The sequence below is a fragment of the Schistocerca serialis genome, chromosome 10 (genome assembly GCF_023864345.2).
Source record: "Schistocerca serialis cubense isolate TAMUIC-IGC-003099 chromosome 10, iqSchSeri2.2, whole genome shotgun sequence".
Lineage (NCBI taxonomy): Eukaryota > Metazoa > Arthropoda > Insecta > Orthoptera > Acrididae > Schistocerca > Schistocerca serialis.
This window is the reverse complement of record NC_064647.1, coordinates 167,143,136-167,166,828: the sequence shown is the minus strand read 5'-3', so window position 1 is coordinate 167,166,828 and position 23,693 is coordinate 167,143,136. Positions and strand designations below refer to the sequence as shown.

The 23,693-nt window shown below is 40.3% G+C and overlaps 2 protein-coding genes across 2 annotated transcripts in view; both read left to right on the top strand.

The window, feature by feature from the left end:
- The window catches only part of LOC126425291 (zinc finger protein 501-like), a 438,372-nt gene extending 432,351 nt beyond the window's left edge, over window positions 1-6,021 (top strand). The window contains exon 8 of the mRNA XM_050088262.1: window positions 4,163-6,021. Within this exon, the coding sequence (XP_049944219.1) occupies window positions 4,163-5,069 (907 nt within the window). The 3' untranslated portion in view covers window positions 5,070-6,021. The remainder of the gene's footprint in view (window positions 1-4,162) is intronic.
- LOC126425292 (zinc finger protein 776-like) overlaps window positions 1-22,692 on the top strand; it is a 44,313-nt gene extending 21,621 nt beyond the window's left edge. The window contains exon 2 of the mRNA XM_050088267.1: window positions 19,381-22,692. Within this exon, the coding sequence (XP_049944224.1) occupies window positions 19,381-20,299 (919 nt within the window). The 3' untranslated portion in view covers window positions 20,300-22,692. The remainder of the gene's footprint in view (window positions 1-19,380) is intronic.
- Window positions 22,693-23,693: the final 1,001 nt, after the last annotated feature.

Below are 23,693 nucleotides of genomic sequence, written 5' to 3'. Positions count from 1 at the left end.
ACAGCATCACTGACGACGACGATGTAACAGTGACCGTACGCCCAATCGGTCGAACCGATGCCGACGCCCAACTCTGATGCCCTTAAATAGTGCAGACCGCTGCTGAATCCGCCGGTTACACGGCGCCGTGTTGTTTAGAACGTCCTCGATGAGTTGGCTAACGCAACCGTGCCACATGTGGCCCACGCCTGCGTCATTCTGCTAATGCTGTGTTCTGGCTGTTGATGGCTGCCATGCATGCACTCACATAACGACACTTGATGCAAAACTGTGTCACCTACATAATGTGCCGACTAGCCTTCATCTGCCATCTGCCGTGAGGCTGGCGCATCGCACACTGAAACACACTAAATCACAATTTCGCACCATAGTTCCTAAAAGTAAGCCCTTGTCCCCTACAATATGTAGAAATTGCTGACTGTATACCTACCTATTAGTAGTATACATTTTCTTTCTTTGGAAAATTCTTTCCTTGTAAATATGACACCATATCCATCTTCTTTTGGGCATGGACCTGGTACAGCAGTATTTATTTTCAAATATTTTGACTGCCATCTTCAGTGTGAGTGGTAGGTTGCATAAAAACCAATTGCCACGCAATTTGGTACACATGCGAACCTTCAGATATGTTGATCACAGATTTTGATGGTCTCAGATCTTTTGCAGAGGGCTCTGTCATGAGTACCTGGTTAGCGGCCTTTTATGCAGCAGTCCCTAGTTCATGGTGAAATAGATGTTGAAGTTTTGTGCGTATTTTCTATACCAGTAACGTTACTCATCTTTTGACTAAGTGGTCATAGTGCAGCAGATAAAGTTTCTGGCTTCAGGCTGGCGGTATGGGTTCTAATTTTGTTTATAACCTTTTTTTCAGTGTCGTTGTACAGAATATCATTAAATAGTGTATGTCGTCCATATTACTCAAAAATAGTCATTTTCGCCGTAGCAATTTTATTAATAAATTAATAATGACAGCAGACTTCCTTGAAATGTTAATTTCGTTTATTACAGCATAGTTTGCAGAATCGTTTTATTCGCTACCTCTTGCATTACTTGCTGTGCTACAACAGGATTTGGGATGGCGCCTGTCATAGAAGCAATCTAAATATAAATTTGTAGAACGCCACATACCTGTAATGAATGCTGCTGTGAAAGCACTCAGATTTTTTTGAAGCAATACTGGAAAATACAATTCACTTGAATTAAAAATGATTGTACTTTCTTCTATCAACTTCGATGACAACCACGCATATTTGATCATTCTTGTGGTAGCTGAAGCACTAAATTGACGCAGAATAATCGGATGTATTTTTATGGAGTTTTCTCTCAAAGTGATTTTTCTATTAGTCTGGAGCATTTTGAATTTTTTTCGTAAAACTTTTAACCTGCTTAGAAAATAAACATCATGAGGTTTGAAAAGTGTTGTACATTTGCGTGGGATGATTTTAAAGTAGAGAAGCTTTCTTTTACTTTCGTCTACAAAGATTTGATAGTAAAGCATCTGATCAGTCTACTTTCCCCATGATGCAATAACGTTTTTTTTTTTTTAAGTTTTCGTCAGCGCTTTCGTGAACTCCTTGATTTCGCGCAGGACAGAATTGTATTTTTTAAATTTATGAACCAAGAGGATAACTGCTTTTTGAAAAATCTGACCAAATATCTCAAACTGTTGTAGCATACATAAGAAAATGTACGGAAATATCTTTCCTGATGAAGTTACAGTACACTGTCCTAATCTTTTTTCAGGGGGGTTTCACTCCTTGTTATGCAAGGATTCTGTTGTATGTCAAATGGTCATGGCAGCCGTTTTGATCGGTATTAATTACATAATCGAGGTCCAAATTGGAGATCAGTACTTTCATATGTGGAATCCTTCCACAGCTGCCAATACTCTGTCCCTCGTTGCGAATTCTTTGGAGCTGTCTAAATATTAGGAATTTCAACCACAAACGGAATACACATTTGAAGATAATATGCTGTAATCATTGATTTATTAATGTGCTAACTACGACGAAATTGACTAGTTTTGAAATATTTTTCATGCCATATAATGTTTAGTGATGCTCTGTACAGTGACAGTTAAGGGCGAAAAAGTACATGGACAGCGTCTGAACCCATCACATCATTCTGGAAGCCACTAACCCTAACCATTGTGTCACGCTTGCTTGATCGAAATGATACTCTCACATGTGTAGGAGTTATGCAAAGAAACTTCAATATCCAGTATCTTGAAACTAGGGGCAGTCATATGAAAAGGTGCTAGGCATGTCTTCAAGAGAGGTCGCTCTATAATGTACCTTAAACTCATCAAAACTCGTAGTTAAGAATCTGATCGTCCTGTTGTCAGTAGAGAGACATACATTATATACATGATATTTATTTAACACAGTGGTGTATTCCATATGTTACATTATGTGGTATTCTTGTACTTGTAAATGAATTGCTGGTCGCTGTTAATTGAAATGCAGAGGCAGAATAACAGTATATGTCATCGTTACTGTAGAGTTCATCTCCTTCGACAACTTCTTCTGTGCTGGAAGCTGAACATGTCTCTCTCAAATCTCAGGTTTCCAAGAAATGATGTAGACGAATTCTTCGCTCATACCAATATGTTGATCGATTCAGTACAGTAGTGGAACACCTCATGCAGTCTCTTGTAACAAATTAGCTGTTTCATTACATGTCCTCAATACAGTTTCATCTGAGAGTAATTGACGTTAATTCTCGCCCGAATGACTGCTAACAGAATGACAGCAAAAATGCTGCAACTGTCCTCACGACTTCATTACGATTGTCACACCAGTTCTTCCTCCACGACGTGCGCTATATCTGCAAGGAAGGCCCGATGATATGGAATAAACCTTCCAGTCACCTGATAGCGTGAAGAATAATAAGTCATTCTGACTTGTAGATGTGCTGCATTCATCGGAACCCAGATTACATGCACAGAAAGGAAACAAAAATGTAATATTACCTGTGGTGGTTCTCCAATTGCAATTTAAACTGTATTAATAACTTAATTCTGAAAAATTTCGTAGATAATTTATTTCAGTTGCTAAATAATATGAGTATTTTAGAATAGTTTACCTTTCATAAAACGTAATAGTCTCAGAAAGGAACCCACCTTCCTGTGACCAGAATAATGTCCAATGTTATATGAATCAAAGTGGCTGTTGGAATTGGTACAGCTAATAAATGTGTTTTATTAAAATTAGGTGTGTACTACTTCTAATTGTCTTGACAGAATTATATACCAACAATGAAACCTAGTTAATTTAAGTATTGGGAAATAAATTGTGAACAAATATATCAGTCAACCAGCAATTAAATGTCGCAATTAGGCTGTATGTAACACAAGTAATGGCTAATTATATTTTTTAAGCTATGAAGTGTTAATGTGAGGGGTATTGTAGCTGTCGAATTTCTGTTAAAGACGCTACCTGTGTTAAATTTAACCCAAATCCTACTTGGACCTTCTTCTAACCACACATTGTCATATAAGTAGCACTTTTTTCGTTTTCAAGCAGCTGCAAGATCTGCACAGGCTTTTCTAGTGCAACATGAATTCCATGTTCCATTACTCCGTAAAGTTTTTTATCAATTGCCTGTGACAAAGGTGGCATCGTTTATAGTAATCGAAGAAAAGTTGTTCATAAGTTTCAGTGACATTTGTTTTCTGGGTGGTAGGATGGCTAAGAAGATATTATCAGATATCCCAAAATATCTGTGAACAACGAAAAGAGGAACTTCAAATTAAGTGTCCTCCACACACACACACACACACACTCACACACACACACACACACACACACACACACACACACACCAGCATGGCTTCAGGAGTACAGCTGTAGATGTCGAAGTTCGGAATGTATGCACTTTGAGTTACATGGTCCCTATCATGTAACTTCTTACATCTGTAGCAATGATGGTGGTTCGTGTTTTCTTGATGTTATTTTTGTGGTAACATAGCTATTAGTGGGTCTACATACATTTTACTTCTTCAGAACTATCTCTCCCAAATTTACAAGCTTTTGGGACCTAAAATATGTGCATTCTGGGGATTTTTTGGCACATTTGGCGCCCTAGCATATGTTAGTATAATTTTCTCTTCCGTAGCTATGTTGTTGTAATATTTCTGAGACTTTTTTCCATTTTTCTCCAGTAATAACTTCGTTGGCGTGGAGGACAACAACAGTACTGGAGACAGTGGCAGTTCTGTTACCAAAGTTTCCATGGCCTCTGGAAGAGGCAACAGGACACAAAGCACCACCAGGCTGGAAGCGTTCTGTGGGAATAAAACCAGTACAAGGCATCTAGTGTACAGTAGTGACATCAGAAGTAAATTTTTGCATTCCTGCAATGTGTGTCACAAAACATTCACTACAAGTTTTGGTTTGAAAGTACAATCTCCTGTGCACACTGGTGAACGCCCCTATATCTGTGGCGTGTGCAACAAGACTTTCAAGTTAAGTGGTCATTTGAAACGACACTTGCAGCTGCATACTGGTGAACGCCCTTACATCTGTGCCGTTTGTAATAAGTCATTTGTAACAAATTCCGACCTGAAAAAGCATTCAGAACTGCATACCGGCGAACGTCCATACAGCTGTAGTGTTTGTAACAAGACGTTCGCATCTAATAGCTACTTGGTGAAGCATGCTAATCGGCACACTGGTGAACGCCCCTATGGCTGTGGCGTGTGCAACAAGACATTCAAGCACAGCGATCATCTGAAGCGACATTCACAGCAACACACTGGCGAACGCCCCTACAGTTGTAGTGTTTGCAACAAGACATTCACACAAAGTGGAAGTCTGAAGCAGCATTCGATGCTCCACACCGGTGAACGCCCCTACACTTGTGATGTATGTGGCAAGTCATTCAGGAAGCAGTCTGACCGAAAACAACATTCGAGACTACACACTGGTGAACGTTTGTATAACTGTAGTATGTGTCCAAAGACATTTTCGCGGCGCTGGAGTCTCAAGGAACACTTGCGGCTTCATGCCGTGAGAGATCATACAGTTACAGCATTTGTCGAAACTAATAGAAACTTAACCGCAGATTGAGGAAACACCTACTTCTTTGTGAAAGTGAATGCCCATCTATAGTTGCGATGTGTGTGAAGAGATTTGCAAGCAGCTGCAGACTGGAGAGGCACACACTTCTTTACTCAGGAAAGGTCTCAAACTATAGTTGTCAGTGCAAATTACCGAATATTACTGTTGCTGTGACTTGCGTCTTTAGAAGTTTAAGAGCAGAAGCGTCTGTCCTGAGATTATGAAATCTTATGTCTGTGTCGACAATTGTGGCTGTTTGTGTTGTAACAGTTAAGTGTGGCTGGGGAGCTGCCTACAGAGGCACATTAATGCTTGCATAATAATTGAAATGCAACACCAGTGTCATCAAAATAATTATAAGTATTGACTCAAATGGCTCAGAGCACTATGGGACATAACATCTGAGGTCATCAGTCCCCTAGAACTTAGAACGACTTAAACCTAACTAACCTAAGGAGATCACAAACATCCATGCCCGAGGTAGGATTTGAACCTGCGACCGTAGCGGTGGCGCGGATCCAGATTGAAGTGCCTAGAACTGCTCAGCTACTCCGGCCGGCTAATTATAAGTACTAGATGAATTAAATGTGTCATGGGGATTGTTAAGGTGTTGCAGTAAATTGTTGGAATGATGAAAAAGCCTCACATAAACCTCAAATGTAATTATAATAAAATATCTGTCACATATAAATAATAGCCTTTAAGTGGGTTGATGTCAGGTAGCCAGTAAAATGATACAGCATGGATAGTGTGTAGAAAGAATGACTCTCAACATGCCTTTGTATATTACACAGTTCCTGCAACTGCACTATTGTAACCATTATGAGACATTAAAGCTGGGAAGTAATATGTATTGGAATATGAGATCTTTGAATTTTGAGTAGGTGCTGAATTCCATCTGTCCTAAAGTTAATGTTTCTAATGGCTGCAAAACTCTTTATTAGTGTGAAATTTACTGCTTATATGTCACAGTAGTATTAAACTATTATTGTTACCATGTCGCTGATAGTTGTTTAACTATACTCTATCACTATTGTGGATTTATGGATTCATATTAGCAGGTTGTAAGCATGCAACAATTTCAGTAACATGATGGTGTGTTTGCATTTCTCTTTGTGTTTATATTAAAATGGAAATAATTATTATAAAAATATATGTTTGCAGTGTTAATGGCCGTTCCATGGTTTGAAGTTGAGCGGTTATTTACATATGAACATATCCAGGAATAAAGTAGCATACTAGTAACTGCAATGTACATAACATAAAGATCTCATATGATTTTATTACTTATGATGGAGTGTAGACTGGAAGGGGGTATTACCTCTCACTACCATTCAAGAACGAAAACCTGAGAGAAATATCAACCAAATTTATGATGAAATTTTTCTGACCATCATTTGTTCCTCACTGTTTGCTAGTCATTTGAAAGATCTTCATGCAGTATCTGTTCCATGGTTGTAAAAGTTTTTATCCACTACACCAGGATAGAGGTAGCGCCCTTTATGGTAGCCAAAGCAATGTCTCCCATTTGTATCTGTGACTGGTGACTGCTGACAAGTAGGGCAGTAATGGAAAGAGTGTCATACCACATCCCAACATGTCAATGAGCTTCAACAATGAGATTGTCTGAATGTAACTTCATATTTTATGCAATAGACTACAGTTGCTCCTAACAGTGAAGCTGTACACCTGGTGGTTTCCTTAAGTTCAATAGTTAAGCTGTACACCTGGTGGTTTCCTTAAGTTTCACTTCAAAAAACGTCACTATTGGTGGATGTGTTCCTAATTTATAATGTATATTTCAGAGAATGTCTTATGCAGTGCATTTGTGGAGAGCTTCCAAGGCACTTTTGTGACCCATGTGTGAGACCACATAATTTTTCATTTTCATGATCATATTGTATCACATTACTAGTCAACCACAATATTATTGCAGCTGGGAATAAGGGCGCTTTGGTCGGATTTTCGTGAGTTTTTATTGTGATATTCCACAAGGAGATGCTCTACTACTTGACAGCATATGCACAACTGTCTGAAAGCATTCACAGTGCTATGTGTATTTATTGGTCACCACTGCACGTTATTTACTCTAACATCATTGCATGTTTCTGATAACTGCTGTGGGAGGCCAAGTGCAATACAGTCGTGGTTGGCTAGTACATTGACTAGCATTATCTCACTTTTTGCTGCTCTGTCCCCTTTGGCACGGCGTACGATTCTCGTAGTAATGGCACTGGTGGTTTGGTTACACTTCACCACCAAGCAGGAAGAGTGTATGTCAACGTAAGTATTTCATTTGCAAAAAGAAGTCTGCATATGTAAGGGACCTGAGGGAGACCTCGCATGCATGCATGCGCCCCGCCCCCCCCACACACATGAACAGTTAGACATTTATGCATTCTTGTGGTGCCTATCACAAAATCCACAAAGCTCAGTAGTTGGAAAGTGTTCATTCAATGGACACTGCTGAGTGACCACACAGCTGTGACATTTGCAACCAGATTTTCTCACAAAGTACAAGGGGCAGCCAAAATGTAATGCCTCCTATTTTTTATTTCCTTAAATAAGGCTTGTTAGTGAAAAAATTTGAATTTGGTGCTATTTCGCGAAGCTTCTCAAATCCACTGCAATAGTAATTTTCTGCATCAACAGATGCCATTACTGCAAGCGCTTTCAAAATGGCTGTTATCGATTTTTTTTATCAGGAAGCATTCTGTGATAGAATTCTTGAATATTAATATTCATGAAAGACTGAAAAATGTGTGCGGCGATGCAACACTGGATGTCAGCACAGTTAGGTGATAAGATCATTACTGTATTGGAGATCATTACTGTATCAAACTTTAATGGCAAACACCATCATCTGTTGAAACACAGAGTGATGGGCTGGTGTGACTGCAGTGACACTTAACAACATTCAGCGAGTCAACGACATATTTCGTGGTGACCGCCAGGCAACTGCAGGTGATTTTTCTAGTGTTATCTCTCTCAGTAAAGGTAGCACAATGACGATTATTTAAGGGGACCACACCGTGGTTCAAGTCGAAAAAAATTGATTTTCGGTTTTCATCATATTTGGATGCATTAAGGTTTTAAGTACTCTGCAAAGATTTTGCTGAAAAATTTTTTTCGAGCATTTAAAGAGCATTTTCCGACCACGTGTGTTTATGTGCCATGCCCACTTTTCTGTCACCCTCTTTTCTGCATATATATTAGATCTTTACCTCCCCTACATTGCACATTAGAGATTTTTTTTTTTTACTCCCGAGTGTGTTGGCTATTCTTGGAATGCAATGGTCGGTATTCTTTTGTTTCTCCTGTTTGTAAACAACATGCTTTCAAACACGTGGTAAATTTTGTTCAAGTGAGATTGCGAGTAATTGGTATACTTATATTTGTAGTGCCTGTTTACATGTGTTATGTTGTGTTTATTGAAGATGACGAAACATAAAGGCATTTCCACGAGACGACAATTTAGAGGAAACAAGTTTAGAAAGCTTTCTGTACAAGAGGTTGTGTCGCATGGCAACGATGTTTCTAACTGTAATTCTTCAACAATCGCATAATCAAAGAAGCTCTCACCATTTCAAGAGAGTTACAACAAATTTACTGTGGCAAGGGGTGCAGTAACATTATTATAAATTGGAATGTATACCGCAGAGACAGGCTGGACAGTGAAGGGCGAGGCGTGTTTATAGCGATAAGAAGTGCAATAGTATCGAAGGAAATAGATGGAGATCCGAAATGTGAAATAATTTGGGTGAAGGTCACGGTTAAAGCTGGCTCAGACATGGTAATTGGATGTCTCTATAGGCCACCTGGCTCAGCAGCTGTTGTGGCTGAGCACCTGAAGGATAATTTGGAAAATATTTCGAGTAGATTTCCCCACCATGTTATAATTCTGGGTGGAGATTTTAATTTGCCGGATATAGACTGGGAGACTCAAACGTTCATAACGGGCGGCAGAGACAAAGAATCCAGTGAAATTTTTTTAAGTGCTTTATCTGAAAACTATCTTGAGCAGTTAAACAGAGAACAGACTCATGGCGATAACATATTAGACCTTCTGGTGACAAACAGACCTGAATTATTTGAAACAGTTAACGCAGAACAGGGAATCAGCGATCATAAAGCGGTTACTGCATCGATGATTTCAGCCGTAAATAGAAATATTAAAAAAAGGTAGGAAGATTTTTCTGTTTAGCAAAACTGACAAAAATCATATTTCAGAGTACCTGACGGCTCAACACAAAAGTTTTGGCTCAAGTACAGATAGTGTTGAGGATCAGTGGACAAAGTTCAAAAATATTGTACAATATGCGTTAGATGAGTATGTGCCAAGCAAGATCGTAAGAGATGGTACAACAACCAAGTTAGAAAACTTCCGCGGAAGCAAAGGGAACTTCACAAACATAAACATAGCCAAAGCCTTGCAGACAAACAAAAATTACGCAAAGCGAAATGTAGTGTGAGGAGGGCTATGCGAGAGGTGTTCAATGAATTCGAAATTAAAGTTCTATGTACTGACTTGGTAGAAAATCCTAAGAAATTTTGGTCTTATGTCAAAGCAGTAGGTGGGTCATAACAAAATGTCCAGACACTCTGTGACCAAAATGGTACTGAAACAGAGGATGACAGACGAAATGCCGAAACGTTAAATGTCTTTATCCAAAGCTGTTTCACAGAGGAAGACTGCACTGTAGTTCCTTCTCTAGATTGTCGCACAGATGAGAAAATGGTAGATATCGAAATAGACGACAGAGGGATAGAGAAACAATTAAAATCGCTCATAAGAGGAAAGGCCGCTGGACCTGATGGGATACCAGTTCGATTTTACACAGAGTACGCGAAGGAACTTGCCCCCTTCTTGCAGCAGTGTACCGTAGGTCTCTAGAAGAGCGTAGCGTTCCAAAGGATTGGGAAAGGGCACAGGTCATCCCCGTTTTCGAGAAGGGACGTCGAACAGATGTGCAGAACTATAGACCTATATCTCTAACATCGATCAGTTGTAGAATTTTGGAGCATGTATTATGTTCGAGTATAATGACTTTTCTGGAGACTAGAAATCTACTCTGTAGGAATCAGCATGGTTTTCGAAAAAGACGGTCGTGTGAAACCCAGCTCGCACTATTCGTCCACGAGACTCAGAGGGCCATAGACACGGGTTCCCAGGTAGATGCCGTGTTTCTTGTCTTCCGCAAGGTGTTCGATATAGTTCCCCACAGTCGTTTAATGAACAAAGTAAGAGCATATGGACTATCAGACCAATTGTGTGATTGGATTGAAGAGTTCCTAGATAACACAACGCAGTGTGTCATTCTCAATGGAGAGAAGTCTTCCGAAGTGAGAGTGATTTCAGGTGTGCCACTGGGGAGTGTTGTGGGACCATTGCTATTCACAATATACATAAATGACCTTTTGGATGAGATCAGAAGTTCACTGAGGCTTTTTGCAGATGATGCTGTAGTATATCGAGAGGTTGTAACAATCGAAAATTGTACTGAAATGCAGGAGGACCTGCAACGAATTGACGCATGGTGCAAGGAATGGCAATTGAATCTCAATGTAGACAAGTGTAATGTGCTGCGAATACATAGAAAGAAAGATCGTTTATCACTTAGCTACAATATAGCAGGTCAGCAACTGGAAGCAGTTAATGCCATAAATTATGTGGGAGTACGCATTAGGAGTGATTTCAAATGGAATGATCATATAAAGATGATTGTCGGTAAAGCAGATGCCAGACTGAGATTCATTGGAAGAATCCTAAGGAAATGCAATCCCAAAACAAAGGAAGTAGGTTACAGTACGCTTGTTCGCCCGCTCCTTGAATACTGCTCAACAGTGTGGGATCCATACCAGATAGGGTTGATAGAAGAGATAGAGAAGATCCAACAGAGAGCAGCGCGCTTCGTTGCAGGATCATTTAGTAAGCGCGAAAGCATTACGGAGTTGATAGATAAACTCCAGTGGAAGACTCTGGAGGAGAGACGCTCAGTAGCTCGGTACGGGCTTTTGTTGAAGTTTCGAGAACATACCTTCACCGAGGAGTCAAGCAGTATATTCCTCCCTCTGACGTATATCTCAGAAGAGACCATGAGGATAAAATCAGAGAGATTAGAGCCCACACATAGGCATACTGACAATCCTTCCTTCCATGAGCAATACGAGACTGGAATAGAAGGGAGAACTGATAGAGGTACTCAAGGTACCCTCCGTTACACACCGTCAGGTGGCTTGCGGAGTATGTGTGTAGATATAGATGTAGATGAATGTTTCAACAGTATAATTTGGAACCGCCTTCCTAAAACTATAATTGTGGGCATGCATACAATGAAACTAGGAGTTCATGATGCTGTTATTACATTCAATTGTGGTAATGTTGGTAAGTGTTGGGTACTGAAAAAGCTGGGAATTAATCCTGGTGAAAATATGATCACTGAGCTGCAATGTTGTGATAAAATGAGGATAACTGATGCTGACAGGTCTGCATCTAATATGGCCAAGAAAGCAAGACAAATATCCAGGAAGGTGAAAAAGAAGCTGGAAGATGGAAGACCTGTTAGAGGCCAAAGAAGGGCCGTCATCTGCAGCAGGACAGTTTTAATTAACTCTAAGTAACAAATTTCAAAAGTTTTTTTCTTTAAAGTCAGTTTCCCACAAACTAAAATTTTCAGTACATATCCCCAATTATATCAAAAACTATCATAGATAAATAAATGAAATTTTCAGAGACTCTGCATAACATAAAATACCACCTCTGGTACTACATTAATTAATATTCCCCCATTGGAAAGTTCACAAAAAATATTTTCTGCCGAAAAACTTTAAGTTATTTTGTTAATAAATTAAGAAAAGTATTTCTTAAAAACTATAAAATGGGTAACGTAGATTTTAGTACAGACTCTATTAGCATCATGTAACACAGTAAAAATATTAAGTTCCTGCATCAAATAGTTTCTTTCAGAAATGGGTAAAATGCTTGCCTAAATTAACATGGGTTAGATAAGCAGGGTGTGGTCCCCTTAACCGCTGGGATACTCAAGGTTTGTGGAACTTGGATATACAAGAATGTTAATTGACCAGAATAAAGAGGCAAGAAAAACAATTTGCTCTCAACCATTGCAGCTCTTCCGTTTAGTAGGAGAGAAATTCTGGCGTAAATTGTGACCGCATATGAAACATGGGTACATTTTTTAAAGCAGAATCAAATAGGCAGTCAGTGAAATGGCATAACAAACTCGCCAAAGAAGAGAAAGTTCAAAACTGTAGAATCGTCAGGGAAAGGTGTGGCTTCGCTATTCTGGGATGCAAAGAGTGTGACTGCGGTTGATTTTTTCGGGCAGGGATGCACAATAAATTCTGTCCCATCCGTCACAACCCTCAAACAGTTTAAAGCACTTCTTCAGCAAGATCGCTCGACAGAAGCTGTGGCATATGTTCTTCTTTTGCGTGTCAATGAAAGACCATACATTAGTCGTCAAACCATTGAAGAGACTGTGAAAATTGGAGGGGAAGCCTTGCCTCATCTGCAGAAACCAGCCAGTTACTAATTTTCCACCTATTGCACATTTCGAACACGAACACGAAGCGCCTAGAACCACTCGGCCACAACGGCCGGCAGATATCGAATTTGTTTAGAGCAATGACACATAATCTGCGGCAAAGTATCTCGCTTCGAGCGACAGCATTGATCCATAACAAGTGGTGAAGAATATTTGTTTTCAGTAGTCTCGTAGAGCAGACTGAAGGAGGTACAGTTTTCAGCAGTGTCTGTCCCATGTGGCGTAAATTGATTCCTATGTTGAGTACCATTGAATGTGGGAGTGTCATCTGCTGCCGAATCACGACACTAGAAATTGCGCGGGTTATTATGGAGAGAACTGCATCAGACTGTGTTCAGAAAGTAGCGATTCTGATTTCATTTTACAACAGTATTGTAGCAAATGTCGGAAAAGAATAAGAATAAGGAAAAACACATGGTTTGATTATTCTAAACTGACAATACAGCATAGCATCATCTTGGTTTCCTGCTGGATTAAAGATTACATGCTGGAAAACACAGCGTCGGAAATTGGACTAGCGGTTAATACTGTTCATGACTATTATGGCTTCTGTCGTGAAGTGTGTTATGTAATTGTGCCTAATGACGGTGGTCAAATAGGTGGTGTTAACAAGGTTGTGGAAATACATGTGTCGCAGATAACAACTAGAAAGTACGGAAAGGATGACTTCTCAAGAACGAATCTGAACAGGTTTGGGTATTTGGAGGCATAGAAAGACAGTCAAGAAACTGTTTCTGTGTGAAAGTATATTTCATGACTAAACAAACTTTAGTGTCTCTTATTAAGAATTTCATCTTGTCTCGCACCAAACTCATTACAGATGAATGGAAATCGTAAAACACTTTGAAGGAAGAGGGATTTCACCACGAGTTTGTAAACCATTCTGTCGAATTCGTGTCTTCTGATGATCTCTCTGTGCATACACAGAACACTGAGCGATTATGGAGATCCATGAAATTATCGATCAAATGAGAATGACAACTGGGAGACTGAGATGAACTGTACATTTTTCAGTGCATCTTCCACGATTGGCCCTTACGTGGTATGGATCTTCCCTGTGAGACTTTGCCAATTTTCTTAAGAGATATTGCTAAAGTTTACCTATGGAAAAAAAGGAATTCTACTGGCAGCACACACATCACATGCAGTTGTCCAAGATGAAATATCGATGAAGAGTATATAAATGAAGTTACATTTTATGTCGTCATTGGTCAATTTTCGTGTATTCTTTTTGGAGTTGTGAACGCTATAACCGAAATCCACATCGTTCATCTTTCGTCGTAGTAGTTCCGATCAGTGTAAACAAAATCGGTATCTTGCTCCATGACAGTAGTGCGACAGTAGTGCATTCGATGCATATATCGCTTGCAAGCGTTCTTGTACATAACGCTTCTCTTTATTGTGTTCACGAAATAGACACTGATATGACCTCACAATTGGCACATTGTTTACGACGTTTGTCGCGTATTTCCTACGTCAATGGCCAAAGCTAGTACCAAAGAGTTCTCTGAATACTATACGACCGCTATAACAAAAGGAAAGCAAATTATAATTTACACAGCTCACCAAGTTTTTCTTTCTTAGCTCTCCATGTTGGGATAACGACAGGAAGACGGATTCTATGCGATGGACATATTGAGTTGCAGTATATCGGTTCGGCGGCTAAATCTGCCGATGTTCTAGAGTGAAGAGTCCTAAATGGGATTCTTGACAGCTACCCGGAGTTTGCTGTGCTGCCAATTAAATTTTTCACTGCTGCTTAGTTGTGGATATTGACCTTCATTGCTAAGGACAACCACACTATTTCATGAGATTTCTTATGGTGAAGACTGTTATATTCTTCTTCTCATCAAATTTTTATCGGCTTTCCAGCACAGAAATGTTCTGGTTTTGGACTTGGTCGCCAACTCGAAGTGTTCTGCACGTTATTTCATGTGATATGCTTGTGAATAAATCTTCGGTCAGCATTAATTACTAATTATGACCTACTGTGCTTGAACTGCAAAGCCAGAATAACTATGTGTGTCTTCGTTAATGTAGACTTCGTCTCTTTTGGCAACTTCTTCTTTGCTCGAAACCGAAAAGGTCTCGAATAAATGATGTGGAGGAATTCTTCGATAATATCAATGTATTGATCGATTCGTTACAATAGTCGAACGCCTCATGCAATACTTTGTAACAAATGAGCCGTTTTAATACTTCTCTTCAATACAATTTCATCTTATAGTAACTGACTTTAATTGTCTCTTGAACAGCAGCTAAAATAGTGACATGGTATGATAGTGATTTTCATGGCAGTTCTTCTTCCATAGTTCGCACCATATCTCTTTGCAGGACCCAGCAACATGGAATAAACTGCCTCATAAAGCAGATAATGTGAAGCATAGTAAGAGTGCTATCGTCATCCTGGCTTGCAGATATGCTGCATCCCTTCTACCCCAGAGTACATCCAAAGAAAGAAAGCAAACCTCAGAACAGCATACTATACTAAACTCATTATATAAATAAAACTTTAGAGGTGTTAATCATTATTCGTTATGTGTTGCTTGAGGCTTTCCCGACGGACATGTTGTAAATATGGTTCTCGGGCGCACCTGAAGATGTCGGCCAGTTGCGCTGACGAACATTGTGGAGTTTTCACTATGACATCCGACGTCTCGCCCGAGAACCATATATACAACATGTCCGTCGGGAAAGCCTCAAGCAGCACATCCGATACCTGTACGGGGAGGAGATGGTAAAAGAAGTTAATAGTTTTGATAAACTACGGAATAAGAAGAGCAGACTGCTATGTGCCCTTACGTTTTTATTAAGATGCCGAGATCATCGAGTTATTCCGACGTTCGCTAAGGTGACGCACTTCATAACCTCTGCAGCCGCTAAGAGGATAAAAAATCGAGCAAGCCACGCACTGGTAAGAGAAAGGATTCACCATACTCGGCGAGAACTGGACTTCGTATCCAGAGAGCTCATGGAACTTCATTTGAAGATATCGTCAAGACTGTCCGCTGATTCTTGGACGTGGGTTGACAGCGCTACTTGGGCGTTCTCAGACTGGAAACAACAACAAGACGCAGCACGTCAAATTGATAAGTTTCATCGCTTCAGGGGCCGTTTACCACAAGAAGAGAACAACGAAGTTCGTAGACGAACTGTATACAATCTAGCGGACAAACCTTTGCCTGCCGCGGTGGTATCGGTCCTGGAGAAAGGATTGAACTTCGCACCCACTCCGAGGACACCACCTGTTCTGGACATCATTAGCTCCGTCGAAAAAGGCATCCTAAAACTTCCCAGGGAATCTGCCGAGGAGATCCGGCGGGAGACTTGCCGTGCTCTGACATGGGCTCAAGTGCCTAAGAACAATCTGACAGCTGCAGAGAGGTCAGTGGTTCGATCCCTACGAGAAGATCCTGATAGTGTGATTTTGCCGGCGGATAAGGGAAATGCGACTGTTATCCTCTCCACATCGATGTATCTGAGCAAGATGGACCAGCTTCTGGACGACTCTGCATATCGCACACTAAATAAGGACCCCACAGCAAAAATTCAGCGGAAAACTTTGGAGCTCCTCAAAAACAGCACGATCTCCGATGTGGTTGCTAAGAGACTACGTACACAGGCGCCAGTACCTCCCAGGCTATACGGATTGCCAAAAATTCACAAGGATAATGTGCCACTGCGGCCTATTGTGAGTAATATCGGGGCACCAACGTATAATCTCGCGAAACATCTGGCAGCGCAATTGAGCCCTTTAGTAGGAAAGTGTGAGCATCATATCCGTAACTCACAAGACTTTATTCGTCGGCTCAAGAACTTACGACTCGCACCATCAGATATACTCGTGAGTTTTGACGTAGTCTCACTTTTTACTCGTGTACCATTGCAGGAATCGTTGTTGCTCATTAGCGAGAAGCTGGATGGGGAACTTTTAGAGTTATTCCAACATGTGCTCACCTCGACATACTTTTTATTTAATGGACAATACTTTGAACAGACTGACGGCGTCGCAATGGGTAGTCCCCTGTCACCCATTGTGGCTAATCTTTTCATGGACGACTTCGAGGAGAGAGCGCTCCAGACGTCGGATTTGAAACCTACGTGTTTTTGGCGATATGTGGACGACACCTTTGTTATCTGGCCTCACGGCATTGCGTCGCTGAATGTTTTTCTTGAGCATCTTAACTCGCTTCATCCCAACATCAAGTTCACGATGGAGATGGAGAAAAACGGCGAACTTCCATTCCTGGACGTGTTGGTACGGAGAAAAGAAGATGGCACGTTAGGTCACTCAGTGTACCGTAAACCAACACACACGGACTTATACTTACAGGCCACCAGCTGTCACCATCCTTCGCAACGAAGTGGCGTACTGAGGACGTTGGTCCACAGAGCACGAGCCATATCAGACTCAGACAGCTTATCCAATGAGCTACTCCATCTGCGTACCATTTTCCAACAAAATTGATACTCCGAACGGGAGATTCGCCGTCCCTTACAACCAAAGCGGGCTACTCAACGTGAGGAAGTGGAAGAAGGCGAAGAACAAAGGGGAATGGTCATCTTGCCTTACATCAGCGGTGTCTCTTCAAAAATAGGAAGACTATTGAAGAGGCATAAAGTTAAATGTGTTTTTCGTCCGCCGGCAAAACTCAAAGCTCTCTTGGGCTCATCTAAGGACAGCCTTGGCCTAAGAAGACCCGGTGTTTACGAGATTCCTTGTAGCTGCCGCATGTCGTACATCGGACAAACTTGTCGCACTGTAGAAGAGAGATGCACTGAACATCGACGCTACACTCATCTGGAGCAACCAGAAAAGTCTGCAGTGTCCGAGCATTGTCTCAGTACAGGCCATTCTATGAATTACCTACATACAAAAATTCTCGCATCGACGAGTTCGTACTGGGACAGTGTTATTAAGGAAGCAGTGGAAATACGTAGCTCGACGAATCTTGTAAACAGAGACACGGGCTTTCAGCTTAGTTCAGCATGGGATCCAGCACTGGCCATATTGAAGTCGCTTCGAGCAGAGAGGAATACTTTTGGTCATAAGACGGACGACGATTCGCCAGCAACATAAATATTCGACAACGGGAGGATAATCAAGGCGTCTACGTGGACGTGCTGTACTGCTTGCGGCTTCCGACAGAGGTCGCTGGGGCTGCCGATGGCAGCGCAGAGCAGCGGCGGCAGCCTCCGCGCGTGCGCTGAAGTATTTGGTTCTTCATCCTGTAGGTGGCGTTACTGTCCTTCCAGCTATCAGTTGATATCGTCGCTATTGGCCATCGAATTTGGCGCCTCCACGCATGCGCACTTCCTGCCTAAAACTGGCATAAATGGGGAGCCGTGGTCCTGCCTTCGCAGTGTGTTTGTCGCACCTGAAGATGTCGGCCAGTTGCGCTGACGAAATATTGTGGAGTTTTCACTATGACATCCGACGTGTCGCCCGAGAACCATATATACATTATTCGTTAGTTTGGTATGTGTCGTACAACACATCACTTCATCCAGGTGATATAAGAGTACTGCAGTTGTCGATTTTCTTATAAAACTGTTACCTGTGCTAAGTTTAAACCAAGTCCTAGTTGGATCTTTCTTATCACATAGTGTCATGTAAGTAGTTTTTTTTCAGGCATCTGCAAGTTCTGCACAGGCTTTTGTTAGTGAATCATCAATACCATACTCCACCACTTTCTAAAATATTTTGTACATTGCTGCATGACAAAGGTAGCATCGTTTATAGTAATCTAAGGGAAATCGCTCATTCGTTTTTGTAAGCTTTGAGTTCTAATAGTCAGGACGGCTAAGAAAATACATGAAATACTCGTAATTCATAGTTGTGAATATGGACAACCATCATGTGTATCGCAGAATTACAACAATGAAAATTCGTGCCAGGCTAGGACACAGATACGGATTCCCCGCTTATCACGAGCGGTCGCGTTACTGTTTGGCTACCGAAACACAACTCAAGGCCAGACCAAAACTTCCGTATATTGTCAATCATTTGTCCACTTTTGCCTCCCTTCAGCACAAATTTTCATTGTTGTCGTGCCATTATACAGCTGACGGTTGTCCATAGTTCCAAATGTGGATGCATTTCACGTATTTCATAATGGCTGTAGTCCCTGCAGTGCTTTTTCCTTTGGACATTTATGCATGTCCAAAGGAACACTGTATTGTAATTCGGAATAGGACAGCCATTGCAATATTGTACTGGGTAAGAAAAGATTCTTATATGTCCGAAAATATCAATGAACTACAAAAAGAGGAGTATCTGAAGTTAAATGACTCCCAGACAGATGGTAGCATGTCTTGTGCTGTATAGATATGAATGTAGAAGTTCGCAGTGTGCAGTAGCGTTATGTATCAGGTAGATTTTTATGTCTGCTGTAGCATTGATTGTGGCTTTGATTTTGGTGTTTGTCTTTGTAATAACATTGCTTTAGTGGATGTACATACATTTATCATCTTCTGTGGCTTCCCTTCGAAATTTTCAAACTTTCTGGGGCTTAAAATAATGTCTCATATGAGCTCAAATCTCTCTGTTGTCTCTAGAAAAAAACCCCTAAAACTTCTATTAATTCTAGTGTGCTCTTAATTTATAGCGTGATTTGCAGGGTATATCATATGCTGTGCATTCATGGTGGTCTCTTGACGCTTTCAGTGTCCTAGCTTATGTTAGTATAATGTTCATTTGCATACTTGTACTGTTATGACAAAATATTCTGAGACATTTTTTGTTTTTTCTCCAGTAATAACTTCACTGACATCAGGGACGACAGTGGTTCTGGTGATAGTCATGGTTTGCGTACTAAAGTTTGCTTGGCTTCTGGAACAGGCAACAGGATACAAAGCACCACCAGGCAGGAAGCACCCTGTGTGAATAAAACTAGTGCAATGCTTCTGCTGTACAGGTACAGTGGTTATGTCTGCAAAAAGGTATTTGCACGTCTGCAGGATCTGAAGGATCACACTCACATGAGACGTGATTTTTTGCATTCCAGCAGTGAGTGCCACAAAACACTCACTTCCAGTTCTCATGTGAAGATGGCCTTGCGTGTGCACTCTGGAGAACGCCCCTACAGCTGTGGCGTTTGCAACAAGTCATTTACACGGTATAGTAGTCTGAAGTTACATTCAAAGATCCACTCTGATGAACGCCCCTACCGCTGTGGCGTTTGCGACAAGTCATTCTCATTTAACAGCTATTTGATCCACCGCTCTATGGTACACACTGGTGAACGCCCACACACCTGTGGCGTGTGCCACAAGAGCTTCAAGCTAAGTTGTCATCTGAAGCGACATTCACAGGTGCACACTGGTGAACGCCCTTACCGCTGTGGCGTGTGCAATAAGACATTCGCGCAGAATAGTACTCTGAAGATACATTCAAACCTCCACACAGGTGAACGCCCTTACCACTGTGGCGTATGCAACAAGTCATTCGCATTTAAGAGTAACTTAATGCAGCATTCTCAGCTGCACACTGGTGAACGCCCCTACACCTGTGGCATGTGCAACAAGAGTTTCAAGCTAAATGGTCATCTGAAGCGACATTCACAGCTGCACACTGATGCACGCCCCTACCGCTGTGGTGTGTGCAACAAGACATTCAGGCTAAATTATCATCTGAAGCAACATTCGAAGGTCCACCATGGTGAACGCCTCTAACGCTGTGTAGTATGCAACAAGACATTCACATAAAATGGTAGTCCAAAGCATTAGTGAAAGTTACACAATGGGGAACATCCCTGAACTTGTGATTTGGGTGGAAAGTCATTTAGGCACCAGGCTGAACAGATACAACATTCACAACTCCACATTGGTGAACATCCGTAAGTCTTTAATGTCTATGAGTATAAAAACATTCGTGCAGAGGAGGAACCTCAGGGAGAACTTGTGGCTGCATTCTGGAACAGACTATAGAAATGCAGCATTTTGTGAAAAGAAATACAAATTTAACAGCAGCCTGACGAAACATCTACTTCTTCATGAAAGGCAATCACTATATAGTTATGGTGTGTGAATGAAGGGAATTACAAGCAGTCGCAGACTTGAGGAGCACTCACCTTTTCACACAGGAAAGGTCTCAAGCTATACCTGCGGGTGCATACTAGTGAATACTAGTGTTACTGTAACTAGTCTCATATGAGGTTCAAGAGCAGCAACTCACATGCATGTCTCGATTCTTATGACTACGTTGTAAAAATTATGTCTGACTGCAGAGCTGGCTTAGGAGTCAGTCTTAGACGTGCTTAGTATCAGAACAGCAACACCAGTGTAATCATAATAATTATAGGACTCACATCTATTAAATGTGTCATGAGAATTGTTACAGTGCTACAATAATTTGCTGGAACGATAAAAACCTCATGATAATATCAACTTCAACTGTAATCAACATATAACTCAAATGTAAGTAATTTCCTTCGAGCAGAATGATGCCAGATGGCATGATTATGTAGAGTTCTACCAAGTTCTATCCAGATGTCCAACGTTATGGCATGGATACTGTCTACAAAGAAAAGAATGTCAACATGCCTTTGTATGTTACAGAAATTCTGCAATTGCATTATTGTGGTTATTATGAGACACAAAGTGTAGGAAAGTGATATGTATTGAAATGTGAGATTCTTGAAGTTTGAGTGTGTGCTCAGTTCCATCAGCCTTGCTATTAATGTAAATAATGAATTCAAAACACACTGCTAGTGTGGGGTTTACTGTTCGAGTATCATGTTAGTATTAAAGTATTATCGTTATGATATTATCAATAGTTGTTTAACCATACTCTGTCACTGTTGTGGGTCTATCTATTTTATTAGTGTATCTTGTAAGTATGCACCAGGTGCAATAGAATCATGGTGTGTCTGCCTTACTCATTTTTATTGAAATGCCTAAGAGTTATTAGATAAAATATTGGTTTCCATAGTTATGACCATTATATAATTTAGTCTGAAGTGGTCACCTATGATTAAATGTATCATGCTACAAAAAGGGAAACTAGTAATTGCGAAGTACACAACATAAAAAATTCAGATTGTTACTTACTATGGACTGTAGAGCCTTAGGCATTATATCTGTCTTTATAATTCAAAGACGAAATCTTGTGCGAAATATCAACCAAATGTATGATGGGATTTTTCTGACCATCGTTTGTCAGTCAAATGCTTTTGCTAGGCATTCGCAAGACCTAATTACGAAATCTTAGTGCAATATCTGTTCCATGGTGCATCGATCTGTAAACATTTTTATCCACTACTCCATGACAGAGATGGTGTCATTTATGGTAGTTTAAGAAAGTTTTCTTATTTGGATCTCTGACTTCTAATAACTAGGGCATTCATGAAAACAAGTGTTTTAACATGTCCCTACACATCAATGAGCTTCAACAATAACAAATCTGATTACAAATTCGTATTTTATTATATCCATGTTGGATCTTGTGAACTCCATGACTATTAATGATAGTTACTGAATAACTCAACCAGCCACATATACTTCTTAATAGGTTTTATTTTAGTGCCACAACTGGTTTCATGATAATATTTTCAGTATGTACTGATTAACAGCATGTCATCTGCTCCTTCACTGCACAAGAATATTTAATATTTAATGACACTTTATAAATTGTTTCATTAGTAAAAATACTCGAAAGTACTTGCGTTTATTTAGGTATAATGTGAAATATTTATAATCACTCAGATAAGTATCAGTATATGGCGATTTGTATTGTTGTGGTCCATTTAGCTTTTCATGTCAATGTATATATGTTGTTGAATTGCAAACTACAAATATATTGTAATTAAATTACTGTAGCATATTTCGTAATATTCATAATGTCAGTGTTGAATGTCACGCCCTGGAAATATCTGAAGCCATCTACAGATGGGTGTGATAGCCTGAAAATGGTTATGTCTCTAAAATGAAACATTTTAGGAATATATCCAGCTGTTTGTGGAATTAACTAACTGTAAATTAATGTAATTTGTATGTCATGCAATAGATTACTGTTGTCTGTAATAGTATTTTCCTGGAATTTCACTTTAAAATAACATCACTATGGATGTACTCGTATTATTCTTTAGTGTTGTAACACTGTGCTACTCATTTATAACATGGAATGCAGACATTGCCTTATGCAGTGTATATTTGAAGACCTTCTGAGGTATTTTGTGATCCATGTGTAAGAACATATAAGTATTCGTTCCCATAACTGAACTGTGTAGCAGTATGTTGTCACACTATTTTTCACTTTTCTGACGTACTGTCCTCGTTGTAGTTGTAGTTATGCCACTGGTGATTTGGTTACCAAAGTTCATGTGACTGAGGAACAAGAAACACGCTTCTAATACAGCACATTCAGTGCACAAAACTGAACGCCTATGTAGCTGTGACATCTGCAAACATATCTAGGTGGCTGAATTATGTGGAGTCTTTACCAAGTTACTGTATATGCAGATGGGAAATCATATGGCAGGGATAGGGCTTGTCAAAACCCTATATGTAATTAAAACATGATCATAATAGAAGTTACTGTAACCTATGGATCTATACCACCACTGAAATATCAGATCTTTGAATTTTGAGAGTAAGTCACTACACTGTGCTGTACACTGTTCTCTCTTATACCCATGGCTAGCTCAACCTTAAACCTCTCGTCAGTACTTGATAATTGTGAATGAATGAAACCCAATCTTTTAGTGAAACGGTATTTTCTCTTCTCATGTATTACCTAACATTACATTACATTACTTTTGTATTGAGAGCCAATCAGCTTTGCTTCAGGTAGCCATGGAGACATATTCACACCTTATTGTCATTGCAGTACTTCTGACCACTCTGTTTGCAAACAGTAGTTGGTATGGCTATTAACACTGCTGATAATAATATAACTCAGCATCGCAGATATATTTATGGATAGGCTGCCAACGACCAGAGTGAGTTAATATGAACGTTTTCAGGTTATGATACCATGTGATATTGTCAAATAACTGCCACTAAACGATACTGAAGTTTCTACCATATTTTCAGTGGTCATCCTCTGGGTCTATTGACTCACAGAACC